The following is a 16,892-nucleotide window of genomic DNA, read 5'->3' as shown; positions in this document are numbered from 1 at the left end:
AACTAGATTTTCAATGGAAAAAACGAGTCATAGTGTTATTGGTGGATGGTGCCACGATCATGCTAAATATGAGTTTATCTCGAAGTCCATCCCTATGGTGTAACCCAGCATGATATCCTGAAGCTTTGTGAGGTTGAGTATTTAACTCTTAATGAGATCTATAACTCATATGAGTGGGATGTCTAGGCTACAGAAGCACCACTGATAGACTCACCTACATGTTTGCTATGAAGTCGGCCGCTTTCAAAGAGAATGTGGGCTTAATTCTCTTCTGCTTACATGGACACTAGGATGTGCACAAGGCCGTAATGTGCAAGCTTGTAAGAACCAATAGAACACTTTAGCTTCATGCGTGTGGTGTATTTCTTTCTAGCCCCCAAGGATTGTAGTTCAAGACATAGTCACTTCAACTCATGGCAGTTAGAATACACTTACACTAAGTAAAGGTTCAAGACATAGTCACTTTTATTACGCGTGTTGCTTCGTCGGTTGCCCAACACAAGTTATATTTTATTTTGTTTTCTATTAAAATAAGTAGGGGATTGTTGGTATTTTAATACAAAAATAGCCCTTGTTGGTCTTTTACAAAGTTCTTTTGTTTACAAAAAGAAGCCACTTTGTTTTGGAAAATAGGTTTGCTCACTTCCTTCACAAAAGCGAATAGTTCCGTATTGGAAAGTGGAGAAAAGCTTCTTGTGTTTACATAGCTTTTCACTTCCATGGCTTTGTGAATGAGAAGAGGAGAAAGTAGGCCTGCGCGCATGAACCACCAAGTAGACCCGGTGGGTTTTTGGCTATACCACACACGCACGCCGCCCAGCTCGGCTCGGCTCGGCCTGCCGCGCATTTGAGTCAAGGTTTTTCCATCCCCTACATTTTAATTTTGTTTCTGTCCGTTTAACTTCCCTTTACCTTTGTCTTTACATTCGCCGTTATTGATAAGGTAAGCCGGCGTACCTGAAGTAAGCCGGCTTACTAGAACGTCATCTCAAGTAAAACCCATTCAAAATCATTAACCAACACATGAGAAGAAGAGCAACAGTTTAGAATTCAAACTAACTTAAAACGAAACGATGAAAGTTCTCCAAAAAGAAAGTTACACGAGCGAAAGGGGTATTTTTTTTTTAATGCTGAAAAGGGTTCTTAACCATGAACGAAGACTCTGTAAGCTTCTTCTGCTTCTTCTTGTTGATTGTTAACTTTGGGACAAGTGGTGAAATTTCATTGGTGCTAGAAAAGCCTTTGGGACAAGTGGTGAACGAGATAGAAAAGGCCTTTGAAGTATGAGAATTTTGATACGCCTCTTCTCTTGGATTGGTTAAATGACAGAAAAGCCCTGGGTTGGGGACATGACTGGAAATAGAGAGAAAAGCCTTGGGCTACTGGGTTGTGGGACACGACTGGAAATAGGGAGAAAGGGAGGAAGAAATTAACCCATGATTCTCGCTTTATATATAGTATAAGGACTTTTGGGAAATTGTCTAATCTACTTCAAGGTAGACCTGGCAAACGGGCCGGTTGGGTTGGGTTGGGTTGGGTTACACCTGCAGGTCATGCGGGTGTTGGTCAAACGGGTTGGGTAAAAAATGACCCGCATCCCTACGAGTAACACTTAGGTGACCTGCACCCATGATTCTCCTTTTCATTATTTTCGTATTTTCTTTATAGAGAAAATCTAGAAAAAAGTACGGAATGAGGGCAATAATTACAAGAAATTACGGATCACAAGTGCCCATAAAAGTAATTTTTAAACAATGGTGATTACTAAAAAACGGGTGGAAAAGAGACCTCAATAACCTTTCAACATTATCAGAACGAAGAAAGAGTCCTCTTATGTTTGTGCTTACATTATTCTCCATTTCAATACTTTAGTATTTTATTTCTATGGAAAATCTTGAAAAATTACGTACTGAAGGAATTAATTACGAAAAATTACGAATCACAGGTGCCCATTAGTTTTTTGCTAAAGTGTATTTTTTTTTCTTTGGGAGGGAAGCATGTTCAGCCGGCTCTCTCTCTCTTTCTTAGGTCATTCAAATAGGTGGGCCCTACTATATTTTCTTCGCACCCTTGCAAAAATAAGATGAAAGGGCGCTTCCATTGGCTGTACCTCACCAATCTTCTTCTTCTATGACAATAGTTTTTCTCTGTTAATTTTTGGGTCTTTCAAAAGGATATATGTATGTAAAATCGAGACCGTTGATCTTTGATGTGATCCACATGATCGTTGAAACATCCTACGCGTGAGGTAAAGACTTTTCAAGGCGGAACAATAAATGAGAAATCATAGATCAAGGGCTGAGATTATTCAATTGATTTGGCCAGACTTAGGTCGTTGTCCGGACCTTACTTTCCCTATTGACTACTTATACCACTAATCTACAAGGTAAACTACCTGTATCCAAAATAGATGTTTTGAATTACCTATCCTCCTTTTGCACATGATGTTTTCAATTACCTGAACCGCCCATTTTACAACAAATATATTGAAGGGTTAAGATCATCCTGTGAAGAAGATCTTTGGGATACTGTCTAATCTAAACAGATGAATGTCTTAGATCATACAAATACTTGGGCCTACTTGTCATTTTTTATCCCATGTATTTTCCAAGAAAATGCATGTTAAAATCTCAGAAAATTTTCTGTCAAGCAAGTGGCCAATCACTGCGTAATGACGGTAATGTAAATACTTTTCTAAGAGGAACAATAAATGAGGCATCAGAGATCAAGGGCTGAGATTATCCAATTGATTTGGTCAGAATTGTGGTCGTTGTTCGGACGTTAATTTCCACGCGGTGACTCCACCGACAAATCTGACTATCCCGGCATGTTTACTTTGTTGCAGGAGCTTTGATTAAAACAATATTCTTCTTCTCTCTTGCTTCATTCATTATTTTCTACAGAGATCTGCTTTGTTCTTGGGGGATTGATTTTCTTCTTTTCCAGAGAGGAGAAGAAGGTATGGCAGAAATAGCACAAATATTTGTATCCCCTCTCCTTCGTGCACTGTTTGGCAACCTGACGGAATCGGCAATACAAGAAATTAAATCAATATGGGGTGTTGAGGAGGAGGTGGAAAAGTTACAGAGCACAGTGATAGTAATTCAAGACGTGGTTGAAGATGCTGAGGAAAAGCAATTTCACTCTAAGGCTGTGCAAAATTGGCTTCGTAAGCTCAAGGATGTGGCTTACGACGCTGATGACATATTAGACGATGTTGCTACGGAAACTCTACAATCTGCGTTGATGGACAAAGTTGAAACAGGCAAAAGAAATAAGGTGCGGAAATTCTTCTTCTGCTCTTGTTTCAGTTCTAAGAACCGCCCTGTTTTATATCGAAGGGACATTGCACATAAGATCAGTGATATTAGAGGGAGGTTAGATTTGATAGCAAAGGAAAAACATGACCTCCATCTTGAAATAAGAAGAGATGGAGGGAGGCGTCCCCAAATCGAGGAGGTGCGACGAGAAACTAGCTCTTTGGTAAACGAATCTGATATTATTGGTAGACAAGTCGAGAAAGAGAAAATTATACAATTGTTGGTATCCTCATCATCAGATGATGATGAATTGTACTCTGTTATTCCCATAGTTGGCATGGGTGGGCTTGGGAAGACTACTCTTTCTCAATTCGTCTATAACGATCAGAGGGTAAAGACCCATTTTGGGCTAAGAGCGTGGGCTTGTGTGTCTGACAATTTTAATGTATTGAGAATAACAAATGCAATTATTGAATCTGCAACTGGAAGTAACTGTGGTCTCTCAAACCTGGATGCTGCGCAACGTCTTCTTCAAGAGAAACTTAATGGTGAGAAATTTTTAATTGTTCTAGATGACATTTGGGACGAAAATCAAAATCACTGGGACAGTCTACGAGTCCCATTTGGTGTTGGAGCAAAGGGGAGTAAAATTATGGTAACTACACGAAGTGAAAGGGTTGCAATTATAGTGGGCACAGTTGGTGCTCACCATTTGAAGGTTTTACCAGATGGTGATTGTTGGGAACTATTTTCTAGGCGTGCATTTGTGACAGGAATTTCAAATGCTCATCCAAAATTGGAGGATATTGGTAGGCAACTCGTGCAGAAATGCGAAGGGCTACCTTTGGCCATAAAGACATTGGGGGGCATCTTGTCTTCTAAAACGAATGTGAGTGAGTGGGAAGGCATCTTGACAAGCGAAATATGGAAGGATGATAAAAATGAAATATTACCAGCTTTAAGATTGAGCTATCATTACTTACCACCGAATCAAAAGCAATGTTTTGCCTATTGTGCCACATTTCCTAAACATTTTCGGTTTGAGAAGAATGTGTTAGTCCGACAATGGATGGCTGTGGGCTTCATTCAACCCAAACGAAGTATGATCCTAGAAGATATAGGTGGGGAGATATTTGATGATTTATTGCTTAAGTCTTTCTTTCAATATTCTCATCATGAATTCTATCGGGAGACTTCAATATACGTGATGCATGATCTCATGCATGATCTAGCAGAATCTATCTCAGGTGATGAATGTCTTAGAATGGAACGTGGTGTGTCACGCACCATCCCTAAAATTGCACGCCATTTATCGTGGATTCTTGACGAAGAGAATCCAATATCTTTGAAGGTATTGTACAAATTTAAGAGCTTACGCTCATTTCTAGTGGGTGTTAATTCTCTTAATCCCCCACCGATCATCAATGATGCCCTCGCAGAGTTGACATGCTTGCGGGTATTAGATTTGAGTTTCACTAGAATCGAAAAGTTGCCGGATTCAATTGGCAATTTGAAGCATCTACGTTACCTTGACCTCTCTTTCACGATGATAGACAGGCTACCTGAATCAGTAACTAATCTCTATAATCTGCAAACACTATGTATGGATTTTTGCGTCAAACTTAAAGGGTTACCCAAAGGTATCACGAATCTAGTTAATCTACGATATATTGCTATACGATCGGTCCATTTGAATTGGTACTCGATTTCTTTTCCAGGAATTGGGAAATTAACTTCCCTCCAAACATTGTTGAAATTCAAGGTGTGCAAAGAGAGTGGTTGTCAGATAGGAGAGTTGAAGGACATGAGGAACATCAAAGGAAAAATTCACATTTCGGGTCTCAAGAATGTGCAAAACATAGAGGAGGCAAAAGAAGCAAATTTGAAAGATAAAAAATACCTTGATGAGTTAGTGTTGGAATGGGATGGAGATGATAATTCAGAAGATGGAATGGTTAATGACGAGACGGTCTTGGAAGGCCTACAACCCCACACAAACCTAAAAAATTTACAGATTTTCGCCTATGGTGGTGTCAGCTTTCCAAGTTGGATAGGACATCTCTTCAATTTAACAAGCATTACCTTTGAGGATTGTAGAAAATGTGAACGCCTCTTGCCTCTTGATATCCATCTTCCCTCTCTTCGTGAGCTTACATTAAGATTATGCCCTAAGCTGGAGGCATTTCCTGAAGCCAACCCTCTTCCTGCCCTCACAAAGTTGGAAATAATTGGTTGTGAAAAATTGAGTACCCTTCCATTGCTCTCATCTCTTTGTGATTTAAGACTAGGGAGGTGTGGTGAGAAGCTATTAAGCTCATCAGTTCCTTGCCTCACCTCTCTTTCCATATTGACTATCGAACGCTTTGAAAGCCTAAGATCACTACCACATGGGCTGCTGAAACCCCTAACCGCTCTTCAGAGGTTAAACATAGGATGGTGTGATGATTTAAAGTATTGGTCCACGGAAGGCTGGTTGCAAGATCTTCCCTCTCTCCAACATTTGGAGATCTATAGCTGTCACAACCTAGAGTCCTTGGCAAATGGAGAGGGGGGGCTTCCCACCACACTCAAAACTCTAGAAATCCATTTTTGTTCTAATCTCAAGTTCATGCCCACTCGGCTGGAAAATCTCACCTCCCTCAAAGAACTGATAATTGAAGATTGTCTTCAACTCCATTCCTTGTTTCCTGGTGATGACAATAATGATTATGGCCTCCCCACCGCACTTGAATGTTTGAAGATTTTATGTTGCCTAAACTGGAGGAGCGATGTAGAGAAGAAGGCGGCCAAGATTGGCCCAAGATACAACACATTCCCCACATTGACATCATTTAATCATCGTCCAGGCATAGGTACGATCTCACTCTCTATTTAAATGTTCTACACCATTACAATGTTATTATTAAAATCTCCATAATTTTAAGAAAAAATAAAAGAATTGTGCCAAGAAAGATCTTTCCGTATGAAATATATGGAAGCATCGACGGAGGCATCTGAGAAAAAGGATGTGGTTTCGATTTCAGGATTAGAATCAGTGCGAAAGGTGAGCCTTTGGAATTCACAACTGGAAAAAGCTTCTAGAATGCATGTGAGATTGAGGAATGAATTGCTGGACTACACTCAGCTTCTCTTCCTCGCCATCTACAACCACCACAGGTACAAAGAATAAAATTAACTGTGTATTTTTCATTTTCTGTCATCTTCTAATTTGAGCATGTATGCTTGTCTTGTATGATTCATGTTTTATGGTGAAATTCCAAAGATTATCAATTTAGCTCGAGAATGATTAAAATTAATTTTCCTTCTAAAGTAGGTTTCATAAAAGAGGTCGTTTCACCTCCATAGTGACACAGGGCAAAGCCATTCGTCGCCCACGTGATAGCCACAGGATTACATCTGCGGTCAAGATTTAATATGTTTAAACCCACTCCAACAGGTATCCAGTTACCCTCTTCCACCACTTCTCTGATTACTTTGGATGAAAAAATTGCCCAATTTCGATTTTGCTTTTAAGCAGGAATTTTGTACTATTTTCCGTTTCATTCTCCAAAAAGCTCTCATGTCTTCTTCTTTCACTCCCTTTACTAGTCTCTACAATGACCCATCTTCTCTAACTCTGTTTCTCTCCCTTCCCCTTTTAATCTTTTCTCCATGTTCTTTAGCTCTCTGCAGCAATCCCATCTTCTTTGCACCAACTCCTGTCGTTTTGCTCTCTGCAACAATGTGTGATCAACAAGAGTCCTTTAGCTCTCGCATAAACAGCATATTCAAAAACATTCTAAACATATCCTCTCTCTCTCTCTCTCTCTCTCTCTCTCTCTCTCTCTCTCTCTCTCTCTCTCTCTCTCTCTCTCTCTCTCGTGGCTATGTAGATTAGAAGGTTTCTAAACATATCCTCTACCAAATCAATCAAATACCAATCTACGAAATCTTGATTCTAAACATCTCCTCTACCAAATCAATCAAATACCAATCTATGAAATCTTGATTTTCATTCCTGGGTCTGAATAGCCCTTGTTTGCCATTGTTTGTAAGCTATTCTGTTTTTTGCGTAGAAAGATGACACATTCCATATATGAGAAGAGTGAGAGGAAGTCAGAAGACACTACAAGCATCCACCAAAAAGAGTTTGCTTCATGGAAGGAGTAATGAACAGACCAAAAAGCACTGACTTCAAACACCTGACATCTATGAGAAGTCCCATTTTCCTTGCATGAAACAAATTACCAGCTGTGAGTCTGTCACCAAACTCACCTTATTGGAACCAAGATCCAAAACCACCTTTAAACATTTTAAAGGACCACCAATATGAATAACTCATTCGTACTGGTGGTGCAGATTCCAGTGGCAATGGAAAAGCAGAATAATACATCATCATCACAGTCCATAATGACAATCTATAAGCAAGATGATGTGTTGCTTAATCCCAACCCAAAGGTAGCAAAAATTATCACGGATGGAGCCTTATCCGATAGAAGAAGGAAAAATAGATAAAAACCCATCACCTCCTACTATTACGAAAAAAGCTCACTCATATCACATAAGTTTCAATCAAGCATAAAAGAATGAATTTATGACAGGAAGGTGTAAAATAATGTGTATTTAGGGATCAACATGTGTATGTTTCTCCTAGATAGTGGCCGTGAAAGTTGTTTTAACCAATGAACAATGGGAAATATAGACCATGAGTTCAAAGCTCACAGAAGGTTCAGGTTCAGGTTCCATGGATTTTTATAGAATATTGTTTGCATGATATTTAGTTGAGTTGAGTTGAGTTGTATTGTTTGCATGATATAATGCCACAATTCCATTTGAATGCTATCAAGTTATCACAATACAAATGCAACACTATTTCATTTATACATGCTTTGGCCAGTCCGCTAAAAATCTCTTAGGAATGAATGCACCCACTAACACCCTGATAATATCTATAAAAGAAGTAATAGCTTAGCCCCAAAACAGAGTTTCTTCAACTCATTTCCCAGGGAAAGATGATTGTCATTTAGATTCAGCCCCACCCTTCAATCTTGATTTGCATAATACCCGGCCCTGAGAAGCTTGAGGTTACATGTAACCAAAGGCATGCTGCAACATGGACTGGTAACAATCTTTGGGAACACCTAAATATCAGCATATCCATGGAATTGCAATTGGTGATTTGATTCTTTTTCTATCGACACTATAGACTATCACTTGCCTCGTTATAGTGCCACATGCTTTTATGAATGTTGTTTCTTCTTCTTCTTTTTTTAAAGGTAAATGAACGTTGTTTCTTCTCTGTCTTAAGATGAATGATTTGTAATTGAACAAATGCTGGAATTGGATTTTTTGGTTTTTTTAATATATATTATTGAATAATGATATGGGAACCGATAGTGGAACCGAACAAATAGCCTTTTCCCAACTTAGATTTCTTTTCCTTGTTTTTTGGCTTTTTGTTTCCTTAGAATAGCAAGACTACCCCTCCTATGCTATCTGGCCTGGAGGGATTTGTTTGGTTCCACTCTCGGTTTGGTAGTAGCATTCTATATTTTTTTCATCTAATAGTCTCTCCCGAGAAAATTACGCCTCCCTGGGAAATTCCCGAAGCAAGAATATTAGTGAGTTTGTGACTGGGTATCGCTCAGTAAGTATAATATGTTACTGTGTCAGTTGTAAATAGAATTCATGGTATCGTTCCAAAATTTTCTGATTAACTAGAAATGAAAGATAAAATAGATGCATTTAATGGAAAACTTTTATTGTTCAACATTGATCATTCGTATAAGCTATCTGAGCAGCTGCTCACAAACCATATTCATTATATATATATATATATATATATATATATATATATATATATATATATATATAGAGAGAGAGAGAGAGAGAGAGAAAACGGTTCCTACACATATGTGTAGAGAGTTCTCTACACACTAGCTTAAAATACAGTGGGGGCCCACATTATTTGGGTGATCCAAGCCATCCATTTTAAAGGCCCTCACATAGATAGGGTGTCTACAAAAAATCAGATCCATAGGATCATCCCAACCCTACGATTTGTGGAGGTAAAATGGATGTCTTTAAACCTTCACAAATTAGTCGATTTTTTGCCTCCACAATTCAAATGGTTAGGATGATTCTATGGATCTGATTTTTTGTGGACACCCTATCTATGTGAGGGCCAATCAAATGAATGGTTTGGATCACCCAAACAATATGCCCTCCACTGTATTTTAAGCTAGTGTGTAGATAACTTATCTACACATGTGTGTAGAAACTGTTTTCTCATTGTCCATAAAAAATCAGCTCCATAGGATCATCCCAACCCTACGATTTGTGGAGGTAAAATGAACGTGTATAAACCTTCACAAATTTGTTTATTTTTTGCCTCTACGGTTCGAAGGGTTAGGTTGATCCTATGGAGCTGATTTTTTGTGGACAGTAGAGGGCCAATCAATATGTGAAAACAGTTTCCACACACATGTGTAGATAAGTTATCTACACACTAGCTTAAAATACAGTGGAGGCCCACATTGTTTGGGTAATCCAAAGCATTCATTTGATGGGCCCTCACATAGATAGGATGTGCCCAAAAACTCATCTCCATAAGATCATGCCAACCCTACAATCTGTGGATGTAAAATGGACGTGTATAAACCTTCACAAATCTGTCCATTTTTTGCCTCCACGGTTTGAATGGTTAGAATGATCCAATGGAGCTGATTTTTATGGCACACCCTATCTATGTGAGGGCCCATCAAATGAATGCTTTTTTTTTTTGAAAATTGACATATTTCATTAATATTAGGATAGCAATCATGACCGGTAGTCCCATCCTGCATTACAAAATATTAAGGTGGACTGGACCGACATGTCGGCTCCAGTTCAAAGTAAACATAACATTAACATTGGATTATATACGTCCCTGTACTGCACAAAAAGTTGTAATCTTTACATTATATTTTGCTCACAAAAATATACCATCTATCCATGATTAGACCACCACTCACTACTTGTCGACACCCTAAAACCTCAAAACATCATCTTGCAAGACTGGGGAGTAGATAATATTGCACCCTTTGAATTCTGCACTTCGAAACTCCCACTTCCCCAGGAAGGACCTAGCTAGAATGACCAGACAAAACTAAGCGAAAGAACTAATCTCTCAAGCTACTGCAATAAAAAGTGAATTCTGGCTATTTAGCAACTGGCAAGCTAATAGTCCATAATTCCTGGGGGGGAACGTTCTTCAAACCCTAAAACCTGAATATTGAGTCTTTGGCTCGCATAGCCTCGCCAAGAACCATTGAATCCCACCTAAACTATCCTAAAATCAATCTTCTTAACTCACTAAACTAACACATTTTACCCCATAATTTCCTTTGAAGTCCTTTTAACAGTTCCTTTCTTTCCTTTCCTCATTTTATCTTTTCTACTCCTTTTTCTCTAATCCTTTTTTTTCTTTTTCCTCTCCTTTTCCTTCTTTTTACTTCCACGGGGCCAGAAGACAAAATCATTTAGGGTTGTTACCCTCGGCCCCCTTAATCTCCTTCTCCTTATCAGCTTCTCTGTTCTCTTTCAATGCCCTAATAGCCATATCTGGAAACGAGTTCTTTGTTGCTTCCAAATTGTCATCAAAACCAATTCCAAAAACATCTCCTACTGCCAAAAGCTCGTCCATTTCTTCACGAGGGACAGCAACATCCTCTTCGGAATCCAGGACATCTAAAGTGCTGGAATCCTCGTCCGATCTGTTCACCTCCTCACCCATCTGCTTGTGAATCTCAAAGCTAACTTCCCTATCAAGGGTGTCTCGAGACACTAGGGAGACTTCATTAGAGGAGCCTATTAACTTCTCTAGCCGCTCAATCTCTGCCGCCTTGTTCTCTTCCCAACAATGACGACGCGCAAGTCGCTCTTCTTCGAGGGCCTTCTGGAAGAAGTCCATCTTATAAGTTTGAACAAAAGCTTCTTTAGGTTCAGACATGCCTGAAAATCTTGAAGAAGCTTTCCTTATTGGCCATAGCTTCCCGTTTGAATTGCTTCCACTGATTCTTCAGGATGGACATATAGGTTTCCTTGAGCGTAGGACATTCTTTAGACGCCAGAGCCTCATCATACTGTAAATCTCGGAGGAACTGAAGGTCACTAATCTCAAACGGGATTACCTCCAGAGAGCTAGGAAGAGATGGAACAGGAGAATCCATAGAGGGCTTAAGAGGGCAGAAAGGTTTATCAAAGTCTTTAAGGAGAGATTTAAACTTCGACGCTAGATTTTTTGGAGCCTCTCTCTTACAAGAACCCAGAAGGTTTCTTTTGAAGAGAGACAAACCGCCATTTGTTGCCAATAAATATTTATTCTCGATATTCCTCCCGCGCCCTAGCAGACCTTTTTGGGGCTTATCACTTTCAATAATGGCGCCGCTCCTAAGCAGTCGACTATTGGTATTCTTTGCTGAGTGTTTTTTGGATTATCTTATTTTTCTTCCATCTGAAGAAAAGATTTTTGATTTTGGCTGACTTCTCTACTGACAAGGGTGAAGGTGACTATCAAATACGTCCTTTCTAACACCTTTCCCTGTCAGGATACCAGATTTAGCTTTTGAGTGCTTCTGGCCTGATATTTCCTTGGGATTAACCAAAATCCCATTCGGTGAAAGGACATGGTCCATCACTACACCTTTCTGAGAGACTATTCCCGAGGTAGACGAAAATTCAAATTCAGGGGTAGGTATACCAAACGAAACTTTCCCAGTGGAATTGAAAAAAATACCCCTGAGGCAACCAGAAGGGGCCCAACCGGAAGTGGAATTTCCACCGGAGATGAATCAACCGGATCGCCTTCCTCCGAGACCACCGGTTGCCTTTCTTCCGGAAGATATTTAATGGGCTTTAAAGGCTCTTCCACCAACCTAACTCCAATTGGGAAGATCATGGAGTCTACCATCATATTAATGAAGGATGGCAGACAATTCCATAATGGAGTTAATACTTTGATGTTGGCAAATTCCATACAATGTTCGTGACTACCTGACAGTTGCAAGTCCAAAATTTGACCAAAATACTGACCTAGCTTCTCCATCGTGGATAAGGACCAGGCATGAGGGGGGAATATTAAAGAATCTAATATTCACAGATCTTGCACCCGTATTCAAAATCGAAGACCAAGGTTGGAGGGACAAGAGATAATCTCCCAAAGCATCACCCCCAGACGCAGAATAGAGGTAATCTGACGCTGGGAATCGAAGGGAAAAAGCACCGATAAAGGGCTCAAACAATAGGGCTTGCTAAGCTGTGGCAAAGCCCAGTGTCTTTTGGCCCAAGACCAGATTTCTTCCAGGAGCACTCTATTTCTCAAGGTGCCAACTAAGCAATTTTTTAGAAAATTCTTCCTTTCGCTAATCACTTCATTAGGGATAGATATTACATGATTGCCTTCCCTAGAAGGCTCTGGGATGAATTGGGGTAGCTTCGGTATCCATATTTGCCCCGAAGCTGTCTTTCTGCCGATATCAGACGGTTTCCTGGTCTTTGGCTCCAAACATTTTCTACAAATGCGTGTAGTGCCAAAATTATTGTAGCTACACTTTGAACATCTCCAATCGCTAGGAGATGAGACAAATTGTTTTCCACGAGCAAAGCCATTTCTGAGGTCAAGACGGCGAGTCAATAGTTACACATCTTCTTGGCTTCTGATAGATCGAGGGAAAGATCTGGGAGGGCGCCACGAGGGGACATCTCTATTTCCCCTTTGGTCCAGAACAATCAAGGAACTCTGACAGCAACTATTAAAAGCCCTGATCGAGGAGAAAGCTTCCTGGGATGAATATCCGCTATCAAGTAAATCCAGAAAGGTCGAGGATGCCCAATCCAAATTAGCAGCACAAATACAGTAGTTGGAGTTAGAGTCGAAGTCCACCTGAGTGTTAGAACGTCGACGACTAAAGAAATCTCGGACCGACATCCTTTTTTTACTTTTCCTTTCCTCTTTAATTCAAAGTTCTGGCACTACATCTCTCTCCGGCATTGGTTGGATCATTACTACTCCATAACTGTTCCTCTCTTCTCCACAAGATTTTTTTCTTCAAATGAATGCTTTGGATCACCCAAACAATTTGGCCCCACTGTATTTTAAGGTAGTGTGTAGAAAACTTTTTCTCATATATATGTGTGTGTGTGTGTGTGTGTGTGTGTGTGACAATGTATAAGAGGAAGTTGCAAGGTAATTTTTGTCGCATTTAGGTTTGTGGGTATGTGTTCTAGCGTTATGGTTGGTAGTTATGCCTATGTTTTATGTAATATGGTTAGTGGGTAGGGATGTGGCACTACTTTTGTTCTTATATTTAAGTTCTTTATTTCAATGAAATGGGAGGAAGTAAAGAACTTTACACCAAAGGAAACTAAGGGCGTGTTTGGCAACCATTCATTAAATGGGGTTTTTCCATTTTTTTTGTTTAAAAGATAAAAAACCGAAATAATGTTGTTCGTTATCTTGGATAAGAATGAATTTTAGGTTGGATCACGGCCCCTTAAACTCGGATTTTCAGGAGCGACTAATAGTCGTTTCCGAAAATCAAGTAAGAGAGTTTATCGGGAATGCTCGTTAAAGCCCCCACAACTTAGTTTTTCTCTCCACATTCCTCCTTCCCTCTTCAATCCTCTGCTAAACAACTTTCACCTTAACCTCGGGGAGTTATGGTTCCTCTCGATTTGAACCGTTAGGAGGTCCGGTTTCCTCGAATCAACCTCTCTCCCTTCTTTCTATCTTTTTTATTTGTTTATTTTTGTTACGGCCAATTAGGCTTGTAACAGGGAGAGACTCCTCGTCTGGAGAGAGAGAGAGAGAGAGAGAGAGAGAGAGAGAGAGAGAGAGAGAGAGAGATCTCCCAATTGAATTTCAATTGAAATATAAAGTGTGTGTGTGTGGGAGGGGGGGGGGAGGTGTATTCTCTAAGTCGTTTGCTATCCACTCCTCCATACATATATGAATGGAAAAAAATGATGAAGGTTAGTTTATAAATATCTTAGGCATTTTGATTAAGATTTAACATTAATTTTGTATTAATTTCCCTGAATTTGATTTTAAAGATGAAGATTTGAATAGTTTTCCAATTTTGGGGGTTTAATAGTTACAATAATAGTAATAATAGAAAGGGGAAAGGAATACAGAGAAAGGAATTGAATTTTATGGTGTATATATTAGAGACAGGTTTAGGTGTGCAGTTGAATTTTGAAATTTTGTAATTTTACTAATTATAGGATTAAAGGAAGAAACTTAGAAAGAATTTATAAGCGATTACTTTGGCATTTTTAGGCTGTGCATGAAAGGTAAGTGTTCTACCTTTTCTAGTTATTCGCAACACGAGATTTACTAAAATATGTTATATTGATATAACTAATGAAAAGTGATCATACCGTTGAATTTTGACAAGTGAAATCTGTTTGAGATTTATTGCTTTATTTTTATCATAACCATTATTTATTACAAACTCAGATCAAGTATATAAAGTATCTGCTTGACATGAACTGCTCAAAAGTATTTATTTCTGTTGCTCAAAGAATTAACTCTAGATTATGAACGCATTACGTACGTTGACTTTTATACTCTGGATCTTAGAAGCAGGAATCTTCCCTTGAGGTGCTACTCCCACCTCGGAACCTCGATTCGGCGCTCCTTAGGAAGAAGCGTCCAAGGAGCGCGACCCCAAAGAGATGGGAACCTCTCTCATGACGCTCCTAGCCTACTTCTATTACTCTATAAGTCCCACCATCACCAACTTCTTTATATCAAACTCCTCCAACTCTTCAAAGTACCTCATTGGAGCAAGCACAAAGGCTTGTGCATCTTCAGAAGGCACAATGAACGAGTGCACACAAATGAGATGGTGAAGATGGTTAGAAATTAGCTTTTAGATGTACTTAAATTTTGAAAGATGCATATGAAAATGGTTAGAAACTATTATTTTTTGATGTACTTGAATTTTGAAAGATATATAAAGAAAATATTACTTACACGCTCCCAAACTTAGACTCTTCTAGACCCCACGCTTCCCCGCCTCCGCCCCTGCACCCACTTCGTGCTTCTAAGCTCTGGATATATTTATTAAACTCTGGATATTTTAAACTCCGCATAAGTTTTGGACCATCGGCCTGATTATGCCCTGCCCCTGCCAATGAGGGCTAAATATGAGTGGCATGATTATGTTCTTTGTTTCACATGGTATTACTTCTGCCCTGCTACAAGGGTGATATGTAGTTTTTATTTTAACCCTTCCACAGGAGTGATATATGGTATTTATTCTGACCCTACCACAGGGGTGATATGTGGTTTCTGTACGGGCCCTGCCACAGTGATAAGTATGGCTGTAGTCGTAAAGTCTGCAGGGTTAAAAATGTGTTTTGAATTTGTTTGTGAATTGTTCATGCAAATGAAGCTTGTAAAACCGTGTAAGATTTGATTGGGGACTCATTGTTTTACGAAAGAAAAATATTTATACTTTGGAAATCTCTTCTCTAAAATGTTTTATCTTACATTCTTGCTCTAGCTAGCTAAGGTTGGTAGTTACTTACTTGACTATCTAGCTCACTGTATATTTATTTTGTTACAGATGATCAGCTAGGTTGATTAACTCCAATGCTTGCGGGAATATTGAGGAGATTCATGGACGCTTGAAAACTTAATGTTAGAATTTGCTTAGAGACAAGACAATTTATTTTAATTTGTTATTACCATTGATTTGTTATTTGGGAGTTTGTCATATCTGTTAAAGATTATAACCTCATTATGTTTGGAAGTTCATATTTTATTTTATTTTTATTGAGGAGTTATTTGGGGAGTTATGGATTTATTTTATTGCGGATTGTGACCTCGTTTGGCAGGATTTAGTGTATTAAATTATTATTGATATGTTTTGGAATTGTTCTGGTATGAAAGTTTGAAATGCAAATTGAGACCTTACATGTTAATGGGATTGAGCCCTTTGGGCATGTTTATGGCTCGAATGGTACGATCCCTCCAACCCAGAATGAAAGGGGTGATCTCGTAGTTCTTGGTCCGTGAAAGAATTATTGCAGATTCAATAACAAGCTAGATTGAAGTTTGTCAAGGAAGCGCCCCCCCCCCCCCCCCCCCCCCCCCCCCCCCCCACAAAAACGAAAAAAAAGAAAAAGAAAAAAGAAGTGGCTTAACTACACTTTCTTCCGATAAGAGGATGTAATTAAAATATAAAAGTTTGCTAGAAACTTGCTTATCAAACCCTAACTTTTTTTAAGTGAAAGCTAAGGTTACCATCATTAAAATCAGGGAGAAAAGCTAATTAGCTAAATCATTCCACAGAAAGAGACATGAAAGGAACAACAGAAAAGGTAACTAGTGCTTGTATTTTAGGCATTCACCTCAATGATGGGCATACAAACAAGGACAACAAGTGTTGAAGCTCTTATTACTTTATTGCAAGAAATTGATAAAAGGTGATGCTTATTGGCTCTCAGTACTTGCTTCATTGTTTGTTACTGCAACAGTGAGTCCTCTCTCTGTACTTGCTTCATTGTTTGTTACTGCAACAGTAAGTCCTGAAACTCTTATTATTTTCTCTCTGCACCATAAACACATATCTGGGTCTGTTCTTGGGTTTGTTTACTAGAGAAGGA

The 16,892-nt window shown here is 39.1% G+C and overlaps 1 protein-coding gene across 4 annotated transcripts; it reads left to right on the top strand.

Annotated features, from left to right (window-relative positions):
- Positions 1–1,767: 1,767 nt before the first annotated feature.
- On the top strand, positions 1,768–16,103 carry LOC143880353 (putative disease resistance protein RGA3). Of its 4 annotated transcripts, none has more exons than XM_077383263.1 (4): positions 1,769–6,112; positions 6,284–6,416; positions 6,574–6,696; positions 15,851–16,103. In XM_077383263.1, exons 1-3 carry the CDS (start codon positions 2,962–2,964, stop codon positions 6,671–6,673), a joined length of 3,384 nt encoding a protein of 1,127 aa, XP_077239378.1. In that variant the 5' UTR covers positions 1,769–2,961; the 3' UTR covers positions 6,674–6,696; positions 15,851–16,103. The 4 variants fall into 4 exon arrangements, with proteins under 4 accessions (XP_077239376.1, XP_077239378.1, XP_077239377.1 ...); XM_077383262.1 differs by having other exon boundaries at positions 6,571–6,696; XM_077383261.1 differs by lacking the exons at positions 6,574–6,696; positions 15,851–16,103 and adding an exon at positions 14,860–15,717 and having other exon boundaries at positions 1,768–6,112.
- The last annotated feature ends 789 nt before the right edge of the window (positions 16,104–16,892 follow it).

The sequence above is a fragment of the Tasmannia lanceolata genome, unplaced genomic scaffold (assembly GCF_043159265.1).
Source record: "Tasmannia lanceolata isolate RefF3 unplaced genomic scaffold, GAP_Taslan_0.1 ptg000006l, whole genome shotgun sequence".
NCBI lineage: Eukaryota > Viridiplantae > Streptophyta > Magnoliopsida > Canellales > Winteraceae > Tasmannia > Tasmannia lanceolata.
This window is presented reverse-complemented; position numbering and strand designations above follow the sequence as displayed.

Bases quoted from the DNA above. Each gene is read 5' to 3' on its own strand.
- LOC143880353 (XM_077383261.1), top strand. From the start codon at position 2,962: ATGGCAGAAATAGCACAAATATTTGTATCCCCTCTCCTTCGTGCACTG. The intron at 6,113-6,283 runs GTACGATCTCAC...TTTCGATTTCAG, and splicing joins TAATCATCGTCCAGGCATAG to GATTAGAATCAGTGCGAAAG. The intron at 6,417-14,859 runs GTACAAAGAATA...TCTGGATCTTAG, and splicing joins GCCATCTACAACCACCACAG to AAGCAGGAATCTTCCCTTGA.